Below are 26,767 nucleotides of genomic sequence, written 5' to 3'. Positions count from 1 at the left end.
CTTCGGGTAAATTTTCAGAAATCAAAATTGTTGCCGTTGCATGAACAGGAATGGCACAGTCTTCTGTGGCCTGGGGAAATTGTCCCCGCTTCTCAATTCATTCGACATCTTGGCTATCCTCTAGGTTGGGGACTCACCCGTTCCCAACAAACTGATTGGGTGCTAACAAAGTTGAGGGCAAAACTTGAATATTGGAAGCTTGCAACTTGGCCACTAGATGTTCGTTTGCGAATCGCACAATCCATTTTAATAGCATACATACAATTTTATCTGCCTCTCATTATGTTCACAAAGGCAGAGCTGGTGTCCTTTATGTCAGCTATCATGGAAATTTTCTGGTGTTCAAAAAATGGCAAGAAAAGTCTCAGATTACTCTCTATGCATCGTTTCTGTTCTCCAAAGATGCATGGGGGTCTGAACATTCTCAATATTCAAATGCATTTACTTGCTCACAGACGAAAAATGATGTTGCAGTTTATGCAAGGAGATCAGCCTTGGGCTTTCATGATCCGCTCTCTCTTATTTTTTTTGCACAAAAAGTAGTGCTAATTATATTACTTGAAAGCGAGAGTACAAGAGGGCCTAAAGGCCAGCGGGCTGCAATCACAAAATGGATATAGCCCGAGGAGCCAAAATGCTAATTACAAGCCTCTCAGGGCATAATCATCGGAGAGTGGACAAACAGCCACAGTGGGGGGGCGTAATGCCATTGAAGACTCTGAGCAGAGTGCTGGAAGAACAACTTTCGGTGGTCCCAGTCGCGAAGGAAGCGCTGTCTCTTTTCCTTCCCTGCCTGGGACTCCCCCTGAATCTGATCCCACTGACCCTTGAGCGTGTGAATGATCGTGCTCCAAATGTCCGCTAGCGTCTGGGTAGCAGAAGAAGCTTGATCTCCTACGGTCTGTGCGCATCTGGAAGTCCAGATATGCCAGCCTGCAATGCTCCCTATGATCTCCCAAACTGGGTGCCGAGTCATCGCTCCTGCATCTGTCTCTGTCAGATGCCAAGGGAAGCTGTCTATGTATGTCCAGGTGGCCTGCGTGATGAAGAAGACTGGATCCTGCCTAGAGAACTCATAAGCCAAGTGATGTCCCATCTCAGTGCTGCACCAGCAAACGGCTCCCCAAGTGATCGGTCCTAGCTCGGGTGCAGCCCTCGCTAAGATCCCCATGACTCCCTTCCAAACTGTCTGCGCATGCGAGCAGCTCCAAAGGCAGTGCTTCAGGGACGACTCCTCCTCTGAAAACACATCTGGCAGTGCCCCTCCTGTCCCATCTGCCTCAGCCAGCTGCCAACTGGAAGCCCCTTGTGTGCCACCATCCAAAGGAAGTAAGAGATCTTTCTCGGCCGCCAGCTAGCCCAAAGAGTCTTCCAGAAAGTGCGAAGAAAGACCAGAGATATCCCCTGGGCATACCAACTATGTGCCTGAGTGGGTAGCCCGCACTGGAGAGCATGCCTACCCGTACACGCACTGTAAGAGAAGAAGGGGGTAGGGTTCTCTGAGGTCTCCAATGGTGGCCAGCGCCACTCCCTTGGGTCCCACTCCACCTCTGTCAAGGAACGGCCCTCCCATATCCAGAGTCTCCAGTCCTAGTCCTGCATAATCAGGGGGTCTATATGCCATGTTTTCCCTTGCAGCCCTACAATGCGAAGGCGTTGCCAGGGAAGCTAGGGGTCGATCACGGCCTCTCTGCTCTGTAGGCGGCTATCATTGGCGACGAAGAAGAAGTGGATCGAGGAGTCCGAGAAAAGGCCTGCAACCACCAAAGGAATGCCCCGTGGAGTGAACTGTCCTAGCCACCTCTCATCTCCCAGGAAGAGCTATCCGGTGACCATGGGAATCCTCCAACCTGCAGGAATGGCAGCATCGATCTCCCCTCGCCGAGCCTGGATCCCACGTGCCGTACCTATTGCTGCTGGCAGCTCGCCTGGGCTCAGCTGGCTGTAGACGTCCCTCCAAACCCGGAGCGAGCGAGCGTCCAGAGCGTCCAGAGCGCCCAAGGGATTTGGGATCTCTCTCCAAGCTGGCGACCTGTATCATCTGTCACCTGGCTGCTCCAAATCAGGGGCTGTCTGTCTATCTCCTCTCGGTAGCTAGCTGGAACCTGGGAGAGGCTGTGTCGCAAATTCCTCCAGACCGAGACGAGGCTACGGAGGAAGGGGGAACGGGGCTGAGTCAATGGGGCAGAAGTGAAGATCCACCGGATAGATGGCTGCCAAACACCCCCTCTCAGGGGGGTACACGCGCTGAGACCATGCTGAAGCAAGAGCTTCCACGTCTGCCCTCCTGGGGTCAGACCGCGGATGACTAACTTGCCAAGTAGTGCCTAACTATGCAATTCTGGATCTATGATGCCAAGGCCGCCCTCTGTCTGGGGGAGAATGACCGTCTGCCAGGCGACCCTGGCTCTGGTGGTGCCGGAACCATCTGAACCAGACCAGAGGAAGTTCCGCACCAGTCTCCTCAACTGGGCTACACATGATCTCGAGAAACACCAGCAAGAGGCCACATACCAAGCAGTGGCAAGAAGGACCTGGTTGACCACAAGGGCCCTGCCTGCCAAGGAAAGCCGAGCCGTGCTCCAGAAAGCTAGCTTTCGTCGTATGGAGGCTAGGACCGGCAAGAACTGCTGAGCCGGCATGATGTCCAGGCCTACCTGGAATCCCAGGTAACGTGTCGTCTGTCCTCTAGGGATCCAGCGAAACCCCAGGAAAATACCCCACTCTGAGCTGGCTCCCGGATCCGTAAGAAAACCAACTGACTTATGCCAGTTGATTTTCGCCCCAGCGGCAAGGCAAAAAACCTTTAGGGACAGTCTCACTCGCTCCAGTGACTCAACATCATCCTGCACATATAGGGCTGTGTCATCTGCATACTCGGAGTCCAGAAGTTCTGCATCGTCTCAAATAGGGAGACGCATCCCGCGAAGACCAATGGTACGGGCTCGTAGGAAGTGGGTCATGGCCTCCGCAAAAAATAGGAAGAGGTAGGGCGCTAGCAAACAGCCCTGACGCACCGAGCGCTCGAGGGTGAATCTCTCCCCCATCCTGCCGCTGATGATAACCCGACTGGAGGCCGACCTGTAGAGGCTAGCAATACCTCTGATCCACTCGTCCGGGAAAGCAAACCGAGAGTGTTCCTTCCAAGAAGGACTAGTCTACCCTGTCGTACATCTTCTTAAAGTCGAGAAGGAGTATGGCAAGGTGCTGGCCACTGTGCTGGGCCCATTCCGTCGCCTCTGAGAAAGTGAAGATGTTGTCCAAAATGCTGCGATCTTGGACAAAACCAGTCTGGGTGTCATGGATCAAGTCGTGTAGCAGGGGGCGGATGCGGCTACTGATCATCTTGGCGAGGATTTTGTAGGCGGTCGGGAGGAGGGTGATAGGGTGCCACTGTCTGATCTCCTGACGGTCCCCCCCTTTGGGGATGAGGCATATCAAGCCTGTCGCAAAGCTCTTTGGCATCTGCCCGCTGGAGAAGATATGCTGGAAGGCTGCGAGCAAGGGCCGGTGGATCTGCTCCCAAAAGGTGGTGAAGAAAGCTCTGGAGAGGCCATCCTCACCTGGGCATTTCTGCCCATGAATAGCGCTCACCGCATCCTGCATCTCCGCCACGGTGAAAGGGGCGAGAAGGGAGTCACTCATGCTAGGCTGCACGAGCCGCGGTGTAGACCTCCACACCTCCTCCCTGCAAAGGCGGCCACGAGGATCTGGGGACTCCTGCTGGAACAATGATCTGTAGAAATCTGTCGCCAAGTCTCGGACCTCGTCTGGATCTGTCCTGACACTACCATCCTGCGCTCTAAGAGATCGGAGCTGTTCCCCTGCTGACCTCTGTCCATGAGTCCTGAAGAACTCTCTGCACATCCTGTCGCCTTTCCTAGCCCAGAAGGACTTGGAAGCATGAAACGAGAACTTTGAGCGACGCTGGGTGATCTCCTCTAGCATGGCTCGGGCCCGAACCTCCTGCTGTCTGAGCTCCTCAGAGCCTGGAGAAGACTGCTGCATCCGCTGAATCGAAGCGAGATCTCGTCTGAGACCCCTCTCCTTCGCCCACTGCTGCCTGACCTGAATCGCCTCTTGCTAACAAATGAGGCTAGACTCAGCAAGCGCCTGAGCTACCTGTGCTGCCATATCCCGGTGGGGTCCCAATCCTGCTCCCACAGGTCCACTATCTTGTTGTGAACCGCTGCTCTGGAGTAGATGGAGTTAGGGATCCGGCATGAGCGTGGAGGTGAGGAGTGAGAGGGTGAGTCCAGGACTAGGATGACTGGGGCATGGTCTGAGAGTGTCGTCCCTGGAACCACTCCTGACTCTTCACCTCTGCCAAGCGCCCAATCGTTGACATAGAAACGGTCCAGCCGCTCCAGAAGTCTGCCTCTCTCCCTCCTGTAACCCCAAGAGAAGTCCAAACTCCCTGTCCATCTGCGAAAGGAAGGCTCCCTCCAGCTGTCCCAACCTCCCACTGCGAATAGGAAGGAGTCTCAATCTGCCTGCTCTGCCTAAGCTATACCAAGGAACTCTGGGCCCCGTCCCTACTGATCCTCTAGGGTCTCAAGGTTGTTGAGGTCCCCTCCTACAATCCAAGAATCCATCTCTGGCAACAAGTCTGTCAAGGATCTCCAAAAAGCGGCTCTCCGTGTGAGATTGGTCGGGGCATAGATATTGAGGATGCCGATACAGGATCTCTCAATATTCAAGCCCACCCAAAGCACACGTCGTGGGATCAGAGTGCCAAAACCACACACATGCTGAACTAGAGAAGCGTTGATGGAGGTACAGACACCCCCGCTCCTCCCTTGCTCGCCAATCGAAGGTTCCCAGTAGGTGTGGGATCGTCTTGTGAGGACCTTTCCACAAATACTGGTCTGAGAAGCCGAAAGCTTGTGTTCCTGCAGTAGGAGCACATCTACCCTTCCCACCAAGGCTGGCTGGAGATCTTGTCTGAGCACCATCTTCCTTGGGCCGCGGGTTCCTGATGAGTGGAACCCATTGGCGTTCCAAGAGATAATGCGTATACTCATGAGGAGGGGAGGTGGGCCACAAACAGTTGTCTGCTTGCGGTCGATGTCGAGGTGGTCGGAGGATGTCTAGTGTGCAGACAAAGGCGCTTCTGTGAGGGTTTCGAAGGAGAGGCCGGATCATCGGACCCATCCTCTAAAACCTTCAACAGAGGGGAGAGGCCCTTCATCCCGTGGTGGTAGGCTCTCTCTAACCAGCTCGACACCTCTGCCAGGGAAATACTGTAGAAACCCGCTACCTCTAAGGTCCTCCACAGGCGGAGCCCATCCGCGTAGACCCACTCCAGAGGTGGCCGAATAATGACCAAGAGTCGGAAACGTTTGGCGCTGTGGCGCTATCTCAGACGAACGTCACCCTCCTTCCACTGCTGCTGAAGAAGCTCCGCTGCTCTGCTACCGATCCAGTCCTGCACCTGCTCCTGGGACTGATCTCGTATCGTCTCCCAAACATTTTCATTCGTCCATTGCTCATTCCCTTCACTGGAGATAGTGAAGGAATAGCTAGGACCATCGTGAGGGGCAAGGACAGACACCTTACCCTCCGCCCCCTTGTGGAGGAAGAAGGTGCTGATGTCTAGGCATGCAAGGAAGGAGCCAATACCCGCTGCATCCAAATAATCCCAAGGTCCTGCTCGATAAAACTCCAAAGGTAGAGCTCGAGGAGCAGCCCTTGGGCGTGGGGACAAGGATGAGGAGTCTGAACCAGAGAGAGGGGTGCTGGCCTTCTGCGGGGAAGGGCCTCTCCCCTCCGCCGGACCAGGAGGGATAGGCGCGGGGGAGGTCTGTGCTGGCTTCGGGGCTGCAGGTGGCTCAGGCGGAGGGGGGGGTCCCTCTGGATCATGCTCGAGGAAGAAAGTGGAGCAGAAACCACCGGTGCTGGGGGGGATCCTGGAGGGGGTGGGGGTCAGGGGACCGAGGAGGAGGGGGGAGGGGAAGGAGGGCGGGGTGAAGGATGAGGCGGAGGCTGGCTGATCTTCTCCTTCCCTTTCTCCTTCCCCTTACCGGGCTGCTGCTGATTGGTGACCACAGCGGGCTCTTGCTGTAGATGGGAAGGCTTTTTTGGCCCTGTTTTGTTTCCTTTCCGTTTTGGGAGGGGGTGGGGGTGTCGATGAGTGGCGGGGGGGATCCTGAGTTGCCTGGATGGGGGCCTTCTGAGGTTCTGTCCTCGTGAAGCGAGGGCAGGAGCGCGCCTGGTGCCCGAAGCCGTGGCATCTCAGACACTGATCTGGGCGACCAGTGACCATAATGCGTTGCGTCACCACACCTGAGTCCGTCTCAATCTCGAACTCCGAGGGGATGCTCTGCGGATCGAGGACTGCCACTTTGACACGTGGCACCCCTTGGGCTGCCGCCGCATCAACGTAGGTGTCCTGCATAGGCTAGCCAAAGTGTGCCCCCAGGTCCTTGATGATCGGGCAAAGCTCGGTTGCAAGACGTGGGAAGATGAGGGTGATTGGATGGTGAGGAATGCGAAAGCGGGCATCGAAGTCCGCTACATTGAAACCCCTATACCATGGGACCATGAGGATGATCTTCCCGGCCACAGAAGTAGGGGATCGCCTGACCATATCGCTCGCAGCCTGTGCTGAGGAGAGCTTGAGCCAGAAGATGCCATGTCCCATGAGTGCAACCTCCTCAATGTGGCTGTCCTCAAGGTAGAGGGTGGACTGCAACCAGTCCCTAATGTCTGCTCGTGAAGGGGAGTAGCCAATGACTCTCCCATAAACGGATGTCTGGGAGAAGTCCGTGGCGGCCTGCTTCACCAAGGAGACCTGATGCTCTGTCAGTGTGACGCGATAGGCTGATGGAGGGGGGGTCCGTCTGGGCCACCGGTTTCGGGCTCGTGGCCGCCATACCGCACTGACTAACTGCGAACGCTCCAAAGTCAGGGGAAGGAGAAGGAAACAGAAGAGGCGAGGATGGGGGATTGGTACGGAGGGGGGGGAGGGAAGAGGGAGGGATGAAGAAGTACGGGGAAGCGGGGGGGGAGAGAGGTGGTGACGAAGGGGGGGGTGGCGGAGGAAGGAGGAGGAGAAGGAAAAGGGGGGAGGGGGGGGGGGCAGCGCAACACAGGGAGGGTGAGAGGAAGGGGAAAGGGGAGGTGTGGCAGCGCCGCACGAGAGGGGTGGGGAGGAGAGGCGAGGAAGGGGGGGGAGAGGGGGGGGCAGCGTTGCGCCGTAGCGGGGGGGGCAGGAGAGGGCGGGGGGGGTGGTAGCGCAACGCAAGGGAGGGGAGGCGGGTGGGGGAGCTGAGTGCGGAGAGGGGAGGAGCGGAGAGGATAGGGAGGAGCAGAGCGGAGGGGGAGCGGAGCGGGGAAGCGGGGGTGAGTGGAGCGTGGAGAGGGGAGGAGCGGAGCAACGGGTGGAGGGGGAGGAGAGGGGGGCAGAGGGCCGCGTGGGAGGCGGCGGTAAGGGAGGAGGTGGAGGGAAGGGCCGCGCAGCGCGAGGGGGGGGTAGACGGGAGCGAGGGAGGGGAGGAGTTCGCAGGAGCTCTGATTCCACTAAGCATTCACTAGTTTCGCTCTCTCTTATTACATATTCATACTTCTGCCTTTGGGCATTGGCAGGCTACTCAGTGGGATTTCCTATTTGGCTCTATCCAAGGCAAGATCAGAGGCTGCCCTTTTGTCTCTCGCTTGCTTCTTGATTGGAAACATATCTTATCCCACTTGGAATGGCATGGCCGAGATTCTCTATCGGGAAACTCTTTGAGGGCTGAGAATATTTATTGGTCTAAAGTATTCCATCCTTCTTTGGCCATTCAAGAACCCAGATGTTCTTATTTTCTCTCCTTCGAAGGCATTTCATATGTGGCGGATGTACTTCAGGATGATGGCACACTTTTATCTTTTTCTATGGCTGCTAGCAAATACGGTTTGGGGGCTCATTATCGTCCTTTATGGCACAGGATTTCAGCTTCAACCGGTTTTGCCAGTACCTCGCTTGGAACCTTAGAATAGGCTTGAGGATTGGATTTTACACTCTTCCTCCTCTTCAGCCCGTCCCTTGAAGCTCTCACATATCACACTGTCATCTCTGTATAAAGTGTTATTACTTCCGCCTTGGATTTCTGACAGAGCAAATATTGTTTGGCATATGGATCGCCCACTAAAGTGGTGGAGAAAACGGCTGCATCTCCTTTGGCATTACAAAGTCCCTCTTCAGCAACAGCTTTTCCTCTGGCGAGTCCTACTTGGCATTTTTCCATTTGGCCAGTTACTCGCACACAGACATATTGCTCCGGCTGTTTGTCACAAATGCCTGCACTCTACTGAATCTGTGCTTCACATCTTTTGGTTCTGTCCACATACTTGTGACTTCATCGCTCTCATCCGACAGAGGCTTCGAGCGAGATTTCCTACTGTTACTTTTGGCAGACTTTTATGGTTGTTTGGTTTTCATCCAGCAAGATAGGGTTTTGACTTATTTTTTGTATGGGTATGCTACTGGGCACTATGGACTTTATGGATGGACAGAAATCATAGAGTCTTTGGTGATCCACTTTTTTCATCTTTTATTTTTTTCAAACGATCTCTGCAGCAATCATTCTATGATTGTGTTCAGACTCGTTTGATTGATCAGGATGTGTATACAGCTTATACTGAGATCTTTAGTTGAGTAGTAGTTACTCCATTTTCGAAGTAACTATGAATGTAATTATTTTACAGCAATAAAAGATTTCTTCTCACCAAAAAAAAAAAAAAAGGTGTGTGTGTGCCTATCCTTTAAAGGCATTGTACTAGTCACTTGTCAAATCACTCAACTCATTCAAGTACAAGCTACTTTGGTCTACATGTGAGTACTTGTTCATTGCTTTCATTTCCTTTCCATTTTATTTCCATTTCATTATGTTTGCTATCTTTCCTTTTCGTTCCTAGTGTTAGCTTGATTCTCTCCCACCACTATGTTCCTTCATATCCTACCAGAAACACCAAAAGCAAGGCCTTTCCACCACCCATTTTCTGTCATTCTCATATAAGAAGACTCTGATTCTGCATGTGATTTCGTGAGCATTCTATGATCAGAAATCTTCATGCACCTTCGGCCCTGTTTGTAATTTAATTTTCAGAATTATTTTTATGGTTTTCCTTTCTCTCTATCTTAATCTTGATAACCATTTTTTTACATATGTTCTTGATAAGTTAGGAACCCTGTTTTGGATCTTAATAATGATTTTGAAATGGCAACCTTGGTACTTCTTTTCACATATGTTCTTGATAGGCTAGAAACCCTATTTTGGGTCTTAATAATGAATTTGAAACACCTTGTAACATGCCTGGACACTGCTTTGTTATGTTTCTGGATGTGCAGTTGGGAAGACAAAAAGAGTATCTAGAAAGGGCTCGCCAGTATGCTCTCTCTCTCTCTCTCTCTCTCTCTCTCTCTCTCTCATGTAAATATAAATAAATAAATAAACGTGTGTGTATATGTGTGTAATCAAGACTTTTCCAAGCCAAGTTGGTTTTTATTCAAAGCTTGTGAGTTATATGTCTAATATTTCTTCCATATCTGATAGTCATGATGCATTGCACTGGGCATCTGATTTTTGTCGATCATGTTTACTACGGTCTGATATATGCCCTTGGGATCTTTTCAGAGTATCAATCTTCTCTGTAATTGCAGATACCTGTGCATGCAAGCTTCCTTGAACTCCAGAACTTTCAATGTTTGGCAGTAGGTTTTGCATGACGCATTATTTTTTGTGCGTGTGTGTGCGCATGCATGTTTGTGGAACTCTGTTCTTACACAGGCTCAAAATTTAACCATGCAAGGACCATGTCCATGTATCCTCAATCGCCCTGCCAAACAACTGTTTGTCCTTTTTCCATCACATTTCTTGCAATTTTGAATGGATAATGACAGACATCAGTTATTCATTCAGCTGTACATGAGGATGCGACACTTTTTGCCATCATAAATGGAGAAACACTGCATCTTCTTCTTTCATTGAAACATGCACTCGTTGTCTTTGGCATAGATGAACCCTGGTTACAGCACAGTTCTAGAAGGAGGGGGAGTAGGGGTATTTGGAAAGATATTTGCCGAAGAATAACACACTACCTCAACAATCCTTCATTGTTGATAACAAAGACCCTAATGATCATTCAATGATTATCGTAGTTTATTTTTGCTGGCTTTTTAATGACAATGATGAAGCCGATTCTATCAACTAGTCTTGGGCTGGAGAGGTCTTATTGGAACAATGTCTTATGGTTCTCGTACGTGATTAAGATTTGTATATCAATGGCAATTTTTTAGATTCAGATATGGTTGTCTATAGACATGAGAGTATATCACTCCCCATACATTTTTAATAAATCCGATTTTGTATATAGAGATTGGAAATTTCTCATGGATGTGAAGGACTGGTAGGAGAGATGAAATCGTTCGTCTATGAAGTCCACAGAATGTGGCAGAAAATTGTGAACCAAAGGGTAAAGTATAATATCATAAGGAATGCAATGCTGATCTTATGCTAGCAGAATACCCTACTTCATAGATAATGGAAAAGCGTGGAACAAGTGTGAGGCACAAGAGTCACCTATGATATAGGCCAGAGACTAGAGACAGTCTAGAGAGCAGGAAATTCTGGAAGCTCATAGTGCCCTTAACTTTATGATCATTGTGTGCATGATGTGTAATATGCAAAAGCTAAAATGGAAATTGCCACATGGCACAAAGAATGATTCCACATGCAAAAATGCTATATGGAGAAGCACTGAGTACGGTTATGTCATAGAAACTAGTTCCTAGTACTATGTTATTATATAATTGATCTTCATGTGTCTTGAGGTAGATGTAAATCCCATAGGGAGGTTGTCGGTGGATCTTTACATGCTTCTGTGACTCTTCACAAACCCATGCAGTGCATTTTCAGGATTCAAGGAGTACTACTCTACTTCTTACTCTCACAAACTCCACGAGTGGTATCAAATCCTCTCTCCTAGGGTAGTCCTACATACACATGTGCACGTATGAATCCTTGGAGGTGATCTGGAGGCAAAATATCTGAAAGCTCAGACATAGCCATCAACTTCACTGTTTTCTTTCGGGCAGCCCTATTGCGAGGATTCACTGCTCGCCTCCATTCCTTCTCCAATTTGGGACATAAGCTGATCATTTGCCCAAAAGTAATATCAGGTTTTCTCATGGAGAGATCTCCCACAAGATCATATTCTCCTTGTTCTCTTCCAATAGGATACTCAAAACACCTTGTATGCCAGCAGTTAGCAGCTTTGCAGAGGGAAGAGCAGAAACAGCCTTCAGATGCTTGGATTCAGGAGCGCCTTGCTGCAGCGAGGGCTCACTTGCAGTTATTGCTTGATCAGAGAGCAGAGTATGCCTTTCATGCACGGGAGTCCTTCTGGATTCAGATGGGTGGTAGAGTCAATAAACACTTCTTCTCTACTCTTGGCCCTAGACATAGTAGAGAGAGTGTATCTCAGCTTATTGACTCACATGGGGTTTTACAGACAGAGCCAGATGACGTCTTACGCATAGCTTCAGATTTCTATGCCACCCTCCTTACTGCTGATCCTGAGACACACGATATAGAGGATGCTAGACAGGCTATTTGGCTAGAGTATCCCAGTGTTGGTGAATCCGGATATGCATGTTCTACTTGACGCACCTTTCACCAACACAGAGTTCAGGACTGCACTTTCAGCCCTTCACAAGGGCAAGTGCCCAGGTTTAGATGGCCTCACTCCCTCTTTTTTCATTGCATTTTGGGATATGATTGGAGACTATATTACTTCAGCCATGCAGGCCATTTGGGACTCTGGCGAGATGCCTGAATCGCTTACAGAGGGCCTCATCCACCTTATCCCAAAAGGAGGTAGCAGAAATTTATTGTCCCAGTGGAGGCCTATCACACTTCTGGGGACTTGTTACAAGATTCTGGCCAAGGCTATCAGCCTCCGATTGCAGCCACTTCTCCCTGATCTTATCCACGACACTCAGACGGGATTTGTGCATGGCAGAAGTATTTTTGATAACATTTTTTCTTTCTGGGAAGCTTCAGAGTGGGCCGTGCAGAGTGGCCAGAATCTTGCCATTCTACTGTTGGATTTTGAAAAAGCTTATGACAGAGTAGATTGGAGTTTTTTGGAGGGCACCCTACTACGCTTTGGATTCACTGATGTTTGGATCAGAGGTGTTTCCTCTTTGTACAGATCAGCCCATAGCCAGGTACTTATTGGTGGGGTAAGGGGTGAGAGATTGTGGGAGAGAAAGTACTCTATCCCTTGCCTCAACAATGTGGCAAAAGGGCATGGTGGTGGACTAAAATGCCATGACATCCCAAAAGGGGTCAAATGAAAAAACAAGGAGCAGTCCCATGTCCTCACGAAGGATATAAGTCTCCCACGAGCTGCCAAAGAGGTGCTTGTACACCGCTCCCACTGACTCCTGAGAGTGAAGATAATCTCCGCCCAAATGGAAGCGAGAGTGTCAGCCTCCGTGCATAAATGGCCCCGAAGGACAAAAGAACATCGCGAACACCATATCCACCATAGGGTAATGCTGGAAATGACCTCCCAGGCTGACCCTGCAGCTAAAGTAGGCAGGAAATCCTGAGCTGGTACAGGTACCAAAAGCAAATCCTGTGGCTCCATGATGCTGGCCTCTGTGGGACCCTGTCTCTGGCAACGCTGCATGAAGAAACCGTGGTCTCTTGGCTCTGACTCAAAGACAGTAAAGGCTCCAGGTCCTCTCCCCCAAAGGGCAGCACCCCATGTCATGAGAAAAGACTCGGATGTAACATATGAGAACAACCTGAAGATACCTGTCCAGACCACTCTAGAGTTGGGGCAGCTCCATAAACAATGCTTGCTAGATTCCTCTGCAAGCTGACAACACATACACAAGGAGGGTCTACCCATCTGCTGAAGCCAAGTACCCACAAGTATGCCTCTATGTATAGTGAGCCAAAGAAAGTAGGAGACTTTCCTGGCTCTACTGATGCCCCAAAAGTGAGTCCAGTAGTTCAGCAAGAGCTCTGCAGTAAGTCCCTGTGCGCGCCAATGCTGGGAGGCAGATGGTAGGTGATGAGAGTCTCTCTGCTGAAGCCTGTAACCTGCCCTCGTCGAGTACTGGAAAAAGGAAAGAGGACGATCGCCTGCCACCGGAGCAGGCCATGCCCACTTACCTGGGTCCCAGTCATGCTCCGCAAGAGGTCGACCCTGAAAAATCCAAAGTCTCCATCTAATATCCTCTGCAATGGTCAACCTGGAAGGATCTGTGGCCTATTCCTTACCCAGGCAACCAATGACCTTGACTCTCTGCCAAAGGAGCTCCTGTTGATCTAGGGGCTGAGTGGGATACAATCTGTGAGAGGAGTCCGCCTCAAAATAGATAAACAGTGCCGGTCCTAAACGAACTCCGATGCATAGCCCAGCCTCACTAAAGCAACCTGACCAAGTAGAGATGGGGTGAACATAGGTAGGATCTGTGAGTATATCCCTCCACTGCTGAGGAATAGCTCTCATGATCAGTAATCTGGTAGCAGCAATCTATCGAAGTGGCCCGTGTCTATCTCTGATCACCTCCTCTGATATCTCCACACCTCCCCTGAACCAATCTCTAACTGTCACAACCCCCTGAGCATGCCAATTGGCCAAGGGAGTCCTAAGTTCTGTACCAAGGGAAGATCCCTGATACCGAACCAGGGGGTTATGGTAAAGTGGCTGTCTGGCAATTTCCTCTCTGGAGGAGGGAACTGCTCTGATGAGGTGCTGTCGAAAAAGATCCCAGATCTGAATAAGCCTTTTTACCAGTGGTGAGGAAGGTTGAGAATGCTGGTCCGCCAGGAAGATCCAACTGACTCTACCTGCCCATTGGCCTGCTGCTCTGGGGGTGCACTGATGAATCCCATGCAGTAGGAACTACTTCCACGGCTGATCTCCTGGAGTCAAACCTCTAACAAGAAGTTTGACTAAAAGGGCTCTGCTCTGCATCTCCGGATCAAGAACCCCAAGTCCTCCCTGCGAGGAGGGTAAAGTGATAGTATCCCATGAAACTCTGGCCCTAGTGTCCTCAGAACCATCACCACCACTCCACAGAAAGTTCCGAAGCAATCTCCTCACCTGGCGAATCGAGTCAGCATGAAAGCACCAACATGACGCAATGTACCACATAGTCGCAAGTAGAACCTGGTTGAGTACCAGTGCTCTTCCGGCCAAAAAAAGTCTAGCCGTACTCCAGTAGGCTAGCTTCCTCCGAATACTCTCAAGAACTGGGGCAAACTGATGCGTCGGGGACACCTCAATGCCAACTTGGAAGCCTAGATATCTCGTGGAGGTGCCTCTGGGTATCCACATAAAGCCTCTGTCTCCTCCCCATGCTGGGGTATCCTGCTGAGCTCCAGTCCAGATGCCTTTTGATTTGTTCCAATTGACAAGTCCCCCTGAGGCTAGGCAGAACTTGTCAATTGAGTCTGCAGCAGTAGCAAGACTATATGCATCTCCTCTGGCTGTCAGTGCCGTGTCGTCAGCAAACTCAGTGTCCAGAAGCTCCTGCTCCTGCCAGATAGGCAGATTAAGGCCCAAAGTGCCATGACTGGTAGCCTGCATAAAGTATCCCATAGCCTCCGCTACGAAAAGGAAAAGGTAAGGTGCAAGCGGACATCCCTGTCGTACTGATCTGGATAGCTGAAAAGCCGGTCCTCTGCCTCCACAGACCACCATCCTGCTAGAAGAGTGAGAGTAAAGTGAGGAGACCCAAGAAGTCCATCTAGCACTGAAGCCTAGCCTCCTCATAGTGCCCTCCAAGAAACCCTAGTCCACCTTGTCATAAGCCTTCTCAAAATCGAGAAGAAGAACTGCAATCTCTTGCTGACTTTCTTGCGCCCAGTGAGTGGCCTCCCAAAAGGTGAAGATGTTATCCAAGATACTCCGATCTTGGACAAATCCTGTCTGAGTAGCTCTGATGATATCTGGCAGCAAAGGCTTTAAGCGAAGAGCCAAGGTCTTCGCTAGGATCTTGTAGGCTGTCCCTAGAAGTGTAATGGGTCTCCAATTGCGTAGGACTGTCTTGTCTCCCCCTTTCGGGATGAGACAAATCAAACCTGTGCATAATGTCTCGCCCAAAGATCCTGAATCGAGAGCCTCTGAAAAGGCAGAGAATAGATGAGGCCCAATCGTATCCCAAAGAGCTCTGAAAAGAAGTGGCGACAAACCATCCTCCCCCGGGCATCTATCTCTGGGTAGCTCATGTAACGCGTCTGTGATCTCCAGGAGTGATAGTGGGCTATCCAAAACATGACTCATCCTGTCTGAGACCATCTGGGGGACATGACTCCAAATCTCCTCTCTAGCTCTGATCATCTCCTCGGTGACTGGATCGGTAGTGTAAAGAGTGGAGTAGAAATCGGAAGTGATCTCATCCGTCTGAAGATACCCGGCCTCATCCACAAGTCTACGAAGGCTGTCCGAAGAGTATCTCTGACCCATTGCCCTGAAAAACTCTCTAGAGCATCTATCCCCCTTCTGGATCCAGAACATCTGCTGGGAGTAAAACCTGAACTGGGCCCTCCTGCCCTAAATCTCCTCTAGTCTCTCCTGAGCCTCCGAAAGCTGCCCTCTGATGAAAAGAGAATGAGGAAAACTCTGAATCAATCTCTGAAGTCTGGATACCTCCGCTCTTGCGTTCTGATCTCTGATTCTTAGCTTTTCCTTCTCCTCTTTTGCCCTCAACTGGCAGGCCATGCTTACTCTAGCCAAAGCCCTCTCTACCCACATCAACCAGCCCTGATCCACAGGAGTGTCCTCTGAAAACCAAGCCCCTCTCAACCGTTCCACGAACTCTGCGTCCTGAAAAACAAAGTCCGGAACTCTCACAGAGCCTGTGCTCTCCAAACGAGAGGTAGGGAGAATCTGCAATAGGATTGGAGCATGGTCAAATAAAACATAACCCGGGCGGATCCCAATCTGTCCTCCTCTGGTCTGGCCCCATTGGCCAACATAAAACCTGTCAAGTCTGACCAAAGAAAGAGAGCCATGTAAAACCCCGGACCAAGAGAACTGAAGACTGTCAGCCAAGTGATGAAAGTCGTCCAATCGAGCTGCATCGTGAAGTCCAACGTGCAAAACAAAACTATCCCACTCCACTCTCTCCCTGTCAGAATGGCCACCCTCTAACTGGCCCAACTTGTCTTCAGAGAATTCAACCATGTTGAAATCTCCTCCAACAATCCAGGTGTCGGCCTGAGGAAGGGACTCTCTGAGCTGTCTCCAAAAAGCACGTCTGTGGGCTGGATCCGTGGGGGCATACACATTGAAAACACCAACTGCTGTGCTCTCAATCTGAAGAATAACATAACATGCCGTGCTTTCCACTAGTGTACCCTCTTGGGTGATCTCTGAGGCCCACCTGGCTGAAACTGAAATGCATACTCCTCCCCTCATGCCATCCACCGGGCTCCAATATGTCCAGCTCTGTCCTCTGAGTAAGGATCTGCATCTGTCAATCCTGTCCTGAGAGAGCTTATGCTCCTGGATAAGCACAATGTCTGGAGGGGACCCTGAGGAAATAAACCGAAGGGAGTCCCTAAGCAACTGCAATCTAGGAACACCCGATCTACGACCATCTGCATCTGAGGTAAATCTGCGGCCGTTCAGTCCTCTCACATTCCATGAAATGATGGACAACCTAGACATCAGATGGAAGTGAGGGGGTGCCAGTGGCACTGACACAAAACTCTCTTTGATAGCGCAATCCAAAGTCGGAACTCCAAATCTGCCCCAACTCATGTAAAATGGCTCCATCCAAGGGAATAGTACTCTGGTGCGAACTGAGGAGCTGAAAGTCAAACCAACCAGCACTCCTGGGCACATCAAAATCTCCCTAAACCTCAAAGAACAGAAACAGAAAGGCCCTGCCACCGAAGCCAAGTCGGAGAGTCCTAGGGCAAGAATGAATCTGCGAGCCGACAATACAGTGAACCGGTGAGAATTGAGTCATGCTCATGAGCTGTCTAGCAATCTCGCTGTCAAGTAACTCAGCTGACCAGCTTTCGCTCCCCCGAGATCGGAAGCTACCTGCGGAGAAACGAAGAATGTGCCCCTCTCTGGAAAGAGTAACAGATCCCAAGTACTCCTCTACCTCCTCTGACCGTTGGCAAAACACTGGGAGAAGTTCCAATCGGGTGAGGGAGTCTGTGGTAACCCCTCGAGCCAAGAAGGGCCAAAACTCAACGGGTAGATCTCTATCAACCATCCTGGGGTCAGGTCTAGGAGCCCGAAGAGCTGAAAAGTGCTGAGCATCCTAACTCTACTCCTGGAATAGGTGAGAGGAAGGGGAAGAATCTACGACGAGGTGCCTGTCAGCGTGGGTGACTGATAATCTCGCTCGATGTCATCTGCTAGGATCTCCCAATCCTCACGCCTGTCTGGGTACTGAGCGAAATCTGTGACCACACTCGCAAAAGATCTGGATAAACCAGGAGTGAAAAACTGCGAGGACGAGGCTGTACTGGGAGGGGTGTCTAAAAGGACGCTCCGCATAGTAACAAAGGAAGGTACTGTGCGACGAGGAAGAGAAAGAGGTCTCGAGGGAACCTCATACAAGTGCATGAGATCCTGAAACGGGCTCTGACTCTTACGTGTGTCATGAAATACCACTCTCTCAATCGATTGCTGGGAAGAGGCATCCATCACAGTAACAACAGCCTGAGCAGTCTCCTGCTGGATAACTGTCTCAGGAACAAATAACTGAACCTCCGGGGTAGTAGTGTCAAGAGTCATCAAATCCTGAGCTACAGTCTCCTGCACAGTGTCGTGACCTGAATGGTCCTCCGCATCTCCCCTTTCCGGGGTCTCCTGCACAAGTGTCTCAACTCCTTGGGCTACCATCTCCTACACAGTGTCATGACCTGCCTGCGTATGGTCCTCTACATCTCCCCTTTCTGGGGTCTCCTGCACATGTGTCTCAACTCTCTGCCATCTCTGAGCTCGTACTTGGGGCTGCTCGTGCTGCTGGCTCTCCCTCTGTCTCCGTGTCCTCCGAGCTCTCCGTGAAAGCTGTACCACTGGGGGCACCTCCAAGTCCTCTGAGTCCACTGGAGACTCTTCTGGAGGAGTCTCCTCTCGCTCTGCAGAATGAGTCGAAGCTGAAGGCTGAACTGTAGGCTCTGGGTCACCCGTAGGATGAGATGGATCCGGAGTCCCTGAACGAGGCCGATGACTGGGGCAATCCCTAATAAAGTGACCTCTCTTCCGATAGAAGAGAAACTGATCAGGAAGACCTTCGTACAAAACCCTCTGCTGAATCTAGACCCCATCTCCCGTGGAGTACGAAATCAAAGTAGGCAAAGGTCGAGGAGGGGGGAACTCTGAAGTGAGTCTGACCCTCGTAACACCTGTACCAGCAAGTGACTGAGCATATGAAAGTCTAGCACCTGATGGGATGACAGTACCTGCCACACTAGCCATATGCTCCACAGCTCTACGACAAGAGATGAGCTCATCAGGAAGTCCAGGGAAAAGCATCCAAAAAGAGACCTGGCGCGGTCCCGGGGAAGTAGTACCGAAGTGCTTCCGCCAAGGCCACAAATGGATGACTCTGCTCTGAAACTGAATTGGAGAGCTCATAAGTACTCTTTGAGTCTGCTCTGCAGACTGAAGGCCAAAAGAAAAGTATCCTCTGCCAAGCAATCGGAAAACCGTAACTGAGACACCCAATGAGGCCATGTTGGTATACACCCAATCACGTAACTGTTGGCCTCTACCGGGTAGAAAGCCAATGATATGCGTCAAACGAAAACCCTCCTCTGTTGCCTCAATCATCTGCACAATGTCGGGAGGAAAAGAAACTGTGACTTCAATCTCCTCAGGTTCGGCGACGGGAGTGGCATTAGTGCCCTCCATTGTCTCAGCTTGCGTTGTCTTGAGGGGAGGAGCTACCTCTGCAGAAAATACCCACCAAGAACTCGCAACCACACTAGCCAATCCCCAAGAACTTGGTTGAATGCCCCAAACTTCAGCCTGCGTGGGATAGCAAAATGAGGATCAAACCCAAGCCTGAAAACAGTCCGTTCAATGCTGAAGCAGAAACTCCACCAATGCCCTAGAACCACGAGCAGCAACAGCCCCGGAGAGGGCCCTGATGCAGCCCATCTTGAAGCGCAAAAGGAAAAGGGCGGACAGCAGCAACAGCTTGAATGGCGGCGCCGGGCTGGCGACTTGGCTGGCGGCCTGGCTGGCGACCTGTAGGCGGCGGCCTGGCTGGCGACCTAGCTGGTGACCTGAAGGCGGCCTGGAGGGGGCGACCTGAAGGGCAAGGGGGCACGGCCAGACGGAGGGCAAGGGAGATATTCCCAAAATATTTTCGACCCACAGTGTTTTTGTGTGCTCCCCAGCAGGATCGCCAAAAAAGATGATAAAACAAAAGAGGAACACGGCTAAAAACAACAGATAATCTTTAGATTGGAAGATATTGAGGTCAGGGCAATCATGGAATCAGAATTGCATTGTGATTTGGCTCCAAGTGATAGTAGCTTAGCACACCATCTAGAGCATGGATCCAAAATTAGAGGAATCGTGCCAGATACAATCTCATTGTAAACTTTTCCAGACGCAAAGCAGAAAGCCCACGAACCACCAATCCCAAAAAAAATAGCAATCTCAGGATAACGTAACACCCACAAGCACCTTCTGACAGCACAAGAAACATAAAAATATAGGAAATGAACCCATAGCTCACTGGGAAAAGTCTCTCTGTATCTGCATCAGGAACCAACCACATACAGTGTCACAGATGCCTTCTTGTCTCACACCAATTGCACATGGAGCCAATAAGAAAACTCTTTTAATGGCGTACACAAGTCAGCGATCAAGCTTCCTTGTCAACTCAACAACCCACCAATCACGTGGTCGTAGGTAGATCCATAGACAAATCAACGTCTGTATTGAACTGCCTCTGCCTTATCGTCATCCAGTTACTTCAGAAGAGCAGCCAAGGAGAATCTCAAATGAACTCTCAAATCTAGTAATTCAGCCAGCAACCTGACAAACTCTTGACTCAATGCAATTCGATCAATCATTTGGCATACTGATGGTTCTCACGCCACACCAACGGAGGCAAGACACGAGCAACAAGTCGTTCTTCTCTCTTACGATCAGGAAGTCAGAGTCAATCAGAGAATGACGTAGGAGCACCTTTCAATTCAATAGCAAGAATATTTTCCCTTCGATCGTGAAACCATTCTTGTGAACTAGCCTGTCACTCAAGCTACAACAAGTACGTATCGCAAAGAAGTCATTCAATTCCCTTAGAACAAATCACAATCAGCAATTGGCCTATCATTACCCTCACAATGAGTCCAGTTCCCTGAGGACACCATCGTTGAAGAAGACCAGCACGTCACGTTGAACTGCGTTTCTTGCAACCACACTCCTTCCTTCTCCCATCGCACTTCTCTTTTCATTGTCATACCCAGATGTATTTGATTATGTATGATCAGACTTAGGATTCAGCATGGGTGATGATGCTCGTTTTAGTAGCTCTACCCTTACTGTGATTTGTATTAGGTAATGGTACCTTATGGTCAGAACCAGGGAACTTCTCGGAATCCTATACAGGCCACAACATAGTCTTCTATACAGAGACACATCAGAGTCCAGAATGCCCTCTTCCAATAGTCAGCGGATATACATGGCCAAAGATACCTAGCTATCAGTTGTCAAATCGTGTAGAGCAAGGGAATGGACTTTGGGGGAAGTACACAACCACGAACAATGGCTCCTCGTAAATGGTGTTTGCTCTCAATTTTCTGTTTTAGCTTCCCACATGTCAACTCTTATTCCAACTTTGTATTTCAATTACTATTTTATTTCTTTTCTTGCACAAAACTTTGAGTGTTCCCCAACATGTAATATTAGAGATGGATGATGGATTCTATGCATGATGGTTTGATAAAGCTAGAGAAGTTTACTGGAAAGAATGGAACCCTTCATGGCAAAGCTAGAGAAGTTTACTGGAAAGCTAGAGAACCCTTCATGGTCAACAGAGATTAGACGAGGGGTACAGGAGAAGTTCAAGGTTCAAGTGGAGTTGCAGTCCTTTTCATATTCGGGGGATCATTTCAGTAGAGCAGAGAGATACACATTCCAGATTTCTTTGGATCCGGATACGACACATGGACAGCCAGGATCTGTTTGTCGCAGTTTGCTACTTCCCCCCGGAGACCTCCCACTTTGCCAGAGATATTCGAGGTGATGATGAGACATCCCCATTTGCTGCCCTTTATCAGTCCATCGTTGACTTTTCTAGCCGCGGAGAAGTCCTTCTAGTGGGGGACTTCAACGCGAGGACAAGGGCCCGTCAGGTACCACTTCTTGATTTCAGAGATGATTCCACTCTACTGGCAGATGTTGACCTTGAGGAGGCAGGTATGCTACGGGTTTCGGCTGACAGGCGAGGTCCATTCTCATCCTATGGGCAGGCCCTATTAGACCTAGGCAGGATACATGATCTCATTATATATAATGGTCTTGACAGATGGCCCGCTTCAGGTGGTTTCACATGCTTTCCACATGGGGGGGGCTCCACTGTTGTTGATTACATCATGGGATCCCCTGTCTTCACATCTCGCATTACTGACTTCACTGTAGCACCTCTCCCCCTAGGGGCTGATCATACATACCTTTTCTTTCGCATCTCCACCTCCCTTTGCAGAGCACCTTCCACCCCACTCAGTGCTTACTCCACTTACCACGATATACACTTTGATCGGGATCACTCACCTTCTAACTCTGGCCGTCTGTACATACTTCTCGCTTATATTGACTTCTTACCCCTTTTAGAGGATCGTGCTACCCTTGTCACCCGCTCACTACATGAGGCTGCCATTCACGCTTTTCCCCACACCAGCCGCTCTCCACTTGCCCACCACCCCCTGGAATCATACCCTGTAATAGTTGGTACGATGATGAGTGTAAGGCCTTACGCCGTCAACTCAGATTCGAAACCAAAAACAGTCTTTCGAGTGCACGAGATACGCTACGTGAATACTGTAGACTGGTACGGAGGAAGAAACTAGACTTCGTTCATCGAAACGAAGAGGAGCTACTGAACATTTTGTTTAGTAACAACTCTAAGGACTTCTGGCGGAGATTTCTAGAAGGACAGTCCCCTCTGCCACTCATTGACACCCAGATCTGGTTTGATTATGCACGCACACTTTATGACATCCCAAATCAGTCAGTCCCTAGCCTCACACATGCCTCGTCCCACATCCTGCACCCTCTTCACTAGAAGAGGTGTAAAGGATGCTATAATGAAACTTCATAATGGCCGAGCGAAGGATCATGAGGGACTATGCACTGAGTTCATTGCATATGGGATTAACCTCCAAGCCCCGATCTTAGCAAAGCTTTTTAATGAAGCGGTTTGTTTGGGATTTCCACACACTTGGACCATTAACACTATCTCACCCATCCAGAAGGCAGGGGATCCTATGAGCCCGGAGAACTACAGGACCATTATGATTGGACATGTCATGTCCAAGATTTATGCATCAGTACTTGACTCCGAGGTTAGCAGACTTGCAGAGTGTCGAGGACTCAGAGCAGCAGGACAGGCCAGATTCCGGCGTGATCATGGAACCATGGACCACAATCTTGACGCTCAGATGTATCATCAAGGAGGCGAGGTACGGAAGCAGAGGGTTTATTGTTGCTTTGTGGATTTTTGCAAGGCATTTGCCATGGTCCCGAGAGCCCGCCTCATACGACGCCTACAGGACTTGGGTTATGACCAGGAGATCATTTGGGCTGTCATGGCACTTTACGAGAGAGTTTCTAGCAGAGTTCGGGCAGGATCCGGGTGGACAGACGAGATCATGAGTACCATCGGGGTCAAACAAGGGTGTCCTTTGTCGCCTACCTTGTTTGGCCTCTACATTGACGAGCTTGAGACAGTGATGCAGACAAAGGGGGGTGTAGGTTGCTCTCTTGCGGGCACGCTGATCCAGATTTTGCTCTATGCAGATGATGTGGCTCTCTTGTCTTCCTCAGCAGAGGGGCTTCAGAGAAAGTCAAGTAGTAAAGTGAACCATTGATACTGTGGGTCTGGGCATAACCCCATACATCTGTATGTATCAAATCAAGAATACCTCATGCATGAGAGGTACTTCTGCCAAAGTTGGTTTGCTTTTGTTTGCCAAAGCCATGCTTCGCAAACTTTTCCAAGAAACTGTAGCTTCGTATTCCCAATTGCCATATTTTGATTCCTGAGATCTAACAAGTACTTGAAGTTGACATGACCATATCTCTTGTGCCATTTTGCAGATAGTGGCATTTGTTACGGTTGAGCTGACATGGCATGTTTATCTGGTACTATAGCTAGCATTTTGTATAAGCGTCCTTCCTTGACACCTTTTGCTACTAGCTGACATCTTTTGGATTTACCTGGACGCACTACAGTCCTTTTGTGAGTCTCATAATTTGAAGGTCAACCTGGGTAAAACCAAGGTCATGTTCTTCAATACATCTCGAGCCATCATGCGTCAGGAGCAATTCACATTTGCGGGGTCATCTATTGAGATAGTTTCATCATACACTTATCTTGGGGTTATCTTCTCCGGACCGAGCTTCACTATCAGACCTGCGATGCAGGCACGCTTGAGTAGAGGGTATGCCTCATTGGCCAGGCTAGAGAGGCAGTGCTTCCGCTCACACTTTCAGGATCCACGCACCAAGGGGTTGCTTTTTGACTCCTTGGCTCGCCCAGCGGGGATGTACGGCAGCCCTTGTTGGGGGCCAGACTTGTCGGATACAGAGTGGGCCCGTGTAGAGCGGCTACAGGTTCTCATGCTATCACAGATGATTCGTGGTAAGTCATCTGTTCCTTACCAGATCATTCAGGCTGAGTTTGGATCACCCCCTTTACAGCTAGATGCTGCATTTCAGGTCATCACATATCTGTACCGAGTTAGGGAATATGGGGATTATACCTCGGGGCGTAGCAGGCTACCATGGATAGCTCTATCCTCTTCTATGGCACTTGCAGCAGGAGGAGATCAGAGGTGCTGGTATGCACGTACAGAGAGATGGTTTGAGCGACTAGGGCTACATATCACAACGGAGGGTTTCATTGACCCACCAGGATACACACAGACTCACCTACCCCACTCGATGAGGACTGCCTCATCCATCCTGATATCTTGCTGTTGCTGGGGATGATGATGATATTGATGATGATGCTGAGATTGATATATAGTCGACCATCGACATGACCATGTTGTACTTAGGACTTAGGACTTAGTACTGCCATTCTGCATTTTTGCTTTTTTTTTGCATTTTACATTTTGCATTGGTATGGACGCTCGTTTAGTAGCTCCACTACCACAGCTCGTTGTATCAGGATTTTCACAGTCTCATAGACCCATCGGTCTTCCGAAGACTTTAATAAACTTTCTTTCTTTCTTTCTTTCTTTCAGTCTCATAGACCCATTGATCTTCCGAAGACTCTAATAAAATTTCTTTCTTTGTTTCTTTCTTTTTTCTATGATGTTAGGCTCTCCCCCATTTGCATGCCAACCTCCTCCTTGAGACAGCCACGGATCCATCACCCTTTTGGAAACTCTAGCAATCTTCCACCACGTAACATGGCAGCTCCTCACTTCCTTTGAGCGTTTCACCTGATCTTGTAGCCAGCTTGCACATCCATGCAAAACTCCCACATTTGCTGGCCACCTCACATTAAACCACTCTCTTTCCCTTTCCCAAAAAACATACACCAAGGCAAAAAATACCCCACATTCACATTTAAGGCACATTCCCTTCAAGCTAGCACTTACCCACAATCTATCACATATAATGAACCCATCCTTGACACACAGGATACTCATATGAGCCCCAACAAATGGAAACCACTCATAACAAAGGAAACCCAAGACACAAGGTAATAAAAGAACATTTATCAAGTCACACACAAAAAACTCCGTCACACATTGGATACCACAAATGCTCTGGATATGGGTGTACCCACACTGCTTCTCATCATTTTCCATGTGCCCCTGCGAAAAAAAACATTTTTTATTTATCTTGAAATATATACAGCCATTCATCATAGTTCCAGAAGTAGTCTCTGGTATCCCATAACCCAGACCAAAACATAAAAGTGCATATCTATGTGCCTACCCTTTATTATGTACAGTGCACAAGAGCTTATTACATTTTTTGACATATCAACGCATGTTTCCTTAAACTGACCAATGGGCCACTTGTGTTCATTCAACAGCATGTGAGTTTAGTTGGAATTATGGACCCTGTCTTAGTTGTTGGATGCTGTTGGCATGGGGATTGAATCTTCTACTTATCACTGGTTTATATCTCAATGGGATATGTAACTTATTTGTGAAGGGAAATGTGATGTTCTCTGAACATGAGTTGTACATCCTAGCTTTCTTTCCTCTCCAATTTTGGAAGTTCAACATATGTCTGATTAAACAGATGCGAATCTAAGCCTTCTCCTCCAATCTGTGCTTCATCATTAGTTTGGCATCCATATTAGTATATGCCCCTATGTCTGTATTTTTAATCCATGATCGCATGTGAAGGTTTTATTGACATAGGTATCATTGTTCCATGAATGATTTTTCTAGACAGAGCATGAAGAATTGTGATTATTATTGATTTCAAGTTGGGCTTTACATATGCGCACCTCTTTTTTCCCGTTTTTTTTGCAGAGCTAAGAGTGAAAATGTAGATGCGCTTCTTAATCATATGCTAAGTGCTGAGTTGGAGAAGATGGATTGAGTCCTTTTACAGAGAAACTTGTAAATTCATCCTCGAGTACTCAAATATTATACTTGAGGTAAAATATCTCATTATTCACTTTTAGGGAGATCACTGAAATACAGATCTCACTCTTGGCCCTTACTTTTTGTAGGATGCAAAAAGTCCTCAAAACACAAGCCTTGTCCTCTGGGGAAGGGAAGGTAACATCAGTTGGTTCAATTAATCCGATTGGAATGAGTTTCCCTCATAAGGACTTACTGAATCTTAGACAATTGTCTTCATTATTGTTTTGCATAAACTGGAATTCCAGAAGTGCTCTCTTGTATTCTGATTCTCTTATTGGCAATGCAGTTTATGAAATATCGTGGCACTGCTGTTTAGTGAATATCTTCATGGTGTATTGGTAATTAGGTGGCCAGGTCAGAATTTTCCCAAAAGTTTGCCTGGCATCACATGGCATTACCCCCCCCCCCCCCGGTTGGCATTTCAGTGCTTGGAGTTTCATACTTATTTTTTGAGCATTTTACTTTCAGAGGATGCTTTGACTACCATGATCAAGAGTTGTGCTACCGCGGAAGGTTTTTTTCTCTTTGCCTTGCTTTTGGGCAATCCTTTTTGTTCAAAAATTTCGATATGGTTCAGCATTCATTTGCATTTTTTATTTTTTTGGTTTTGGACCTTGGGGTGCGACTTCTGTGCAGCAAGATTGTTGTTTATTAATAGAAGCACATTTTTTTTCCCAAAAAAGGAAAATGAGAGCTCTTTGAGATAATAAAGTTAGCTACTAAAAGGGTCAAGCTTCGATTCGGAATGAATCCATGAGAAGTTTTTTGGTTCTGTTTCCTTTGTGACCACTAATTCAGTGAGGAAAACCTTTTATCAGAAGAATTGGGATTCACTTCTGGACTAGGTGAATAAGAGTGTTCCAACTGAGATAGCAAAATTAACCTTGTGGATCTTGTCAACTGAATGGGCTTCAACCTTGGAAGTGTTGTTAGTTACAAGA

The 26,767-nt window shown here is 49.0% G+C and overlaps 1 protein-coding gene across 2 annotated transcripts in view; it reads left to right on the top strand.

Moving 5' to 3' along the window:
* TPC1 (two-pore channel 1) overlaps positions 1 to 26,439 on the top strand; it is a 274,779-nt gene extending 248,340 nt beyond the window's left edge. The window contains exons 23-26 of one of the 2 annotated variants that reach the window (XM_087372597.1): positions 9,332 to 9,369; positions 25,710 to 25,837; positions 25,913 to 25,961; positions 26,113 to 26,439. In XM_087372597.1, coding sequence (XP_087228723.1) covers positions 9,332 to 9,369; positions 25,710 to 25,779 — 108 coding nt within the window. In that variant the 3' untranslated portion in view covers positions 25,780 to 25,837; positions 25,913 to 25,961; positions 26,113 to 26,439. The other variant, XM_087372596.1, reaches the window with a different exon arrangement.
* Positions 26,440 to 26,767: the final 328 nt, after the last annotated feature.

Source organism: Dipteris shenzhenensis, chromosome 3 (assembly GCF_047967505.1).
Source record: "Dipteris shenzhenensis isolate YYH24624 ecotype China chromosome 3, Dip_SZ_1.0, whole genome shotgun sequence".
NCBI lineage: Eukaryota > Viridiplantae > Streptophyta > Polypodiopsida > Gleicheniales > Dipteridaceae > Dipteris > Dipteris shenzhenensis.
Note: the sequence above shows the minus strand (reverse complement) of the source record. Positions and strands in the feature narration are given on the sequence as shown.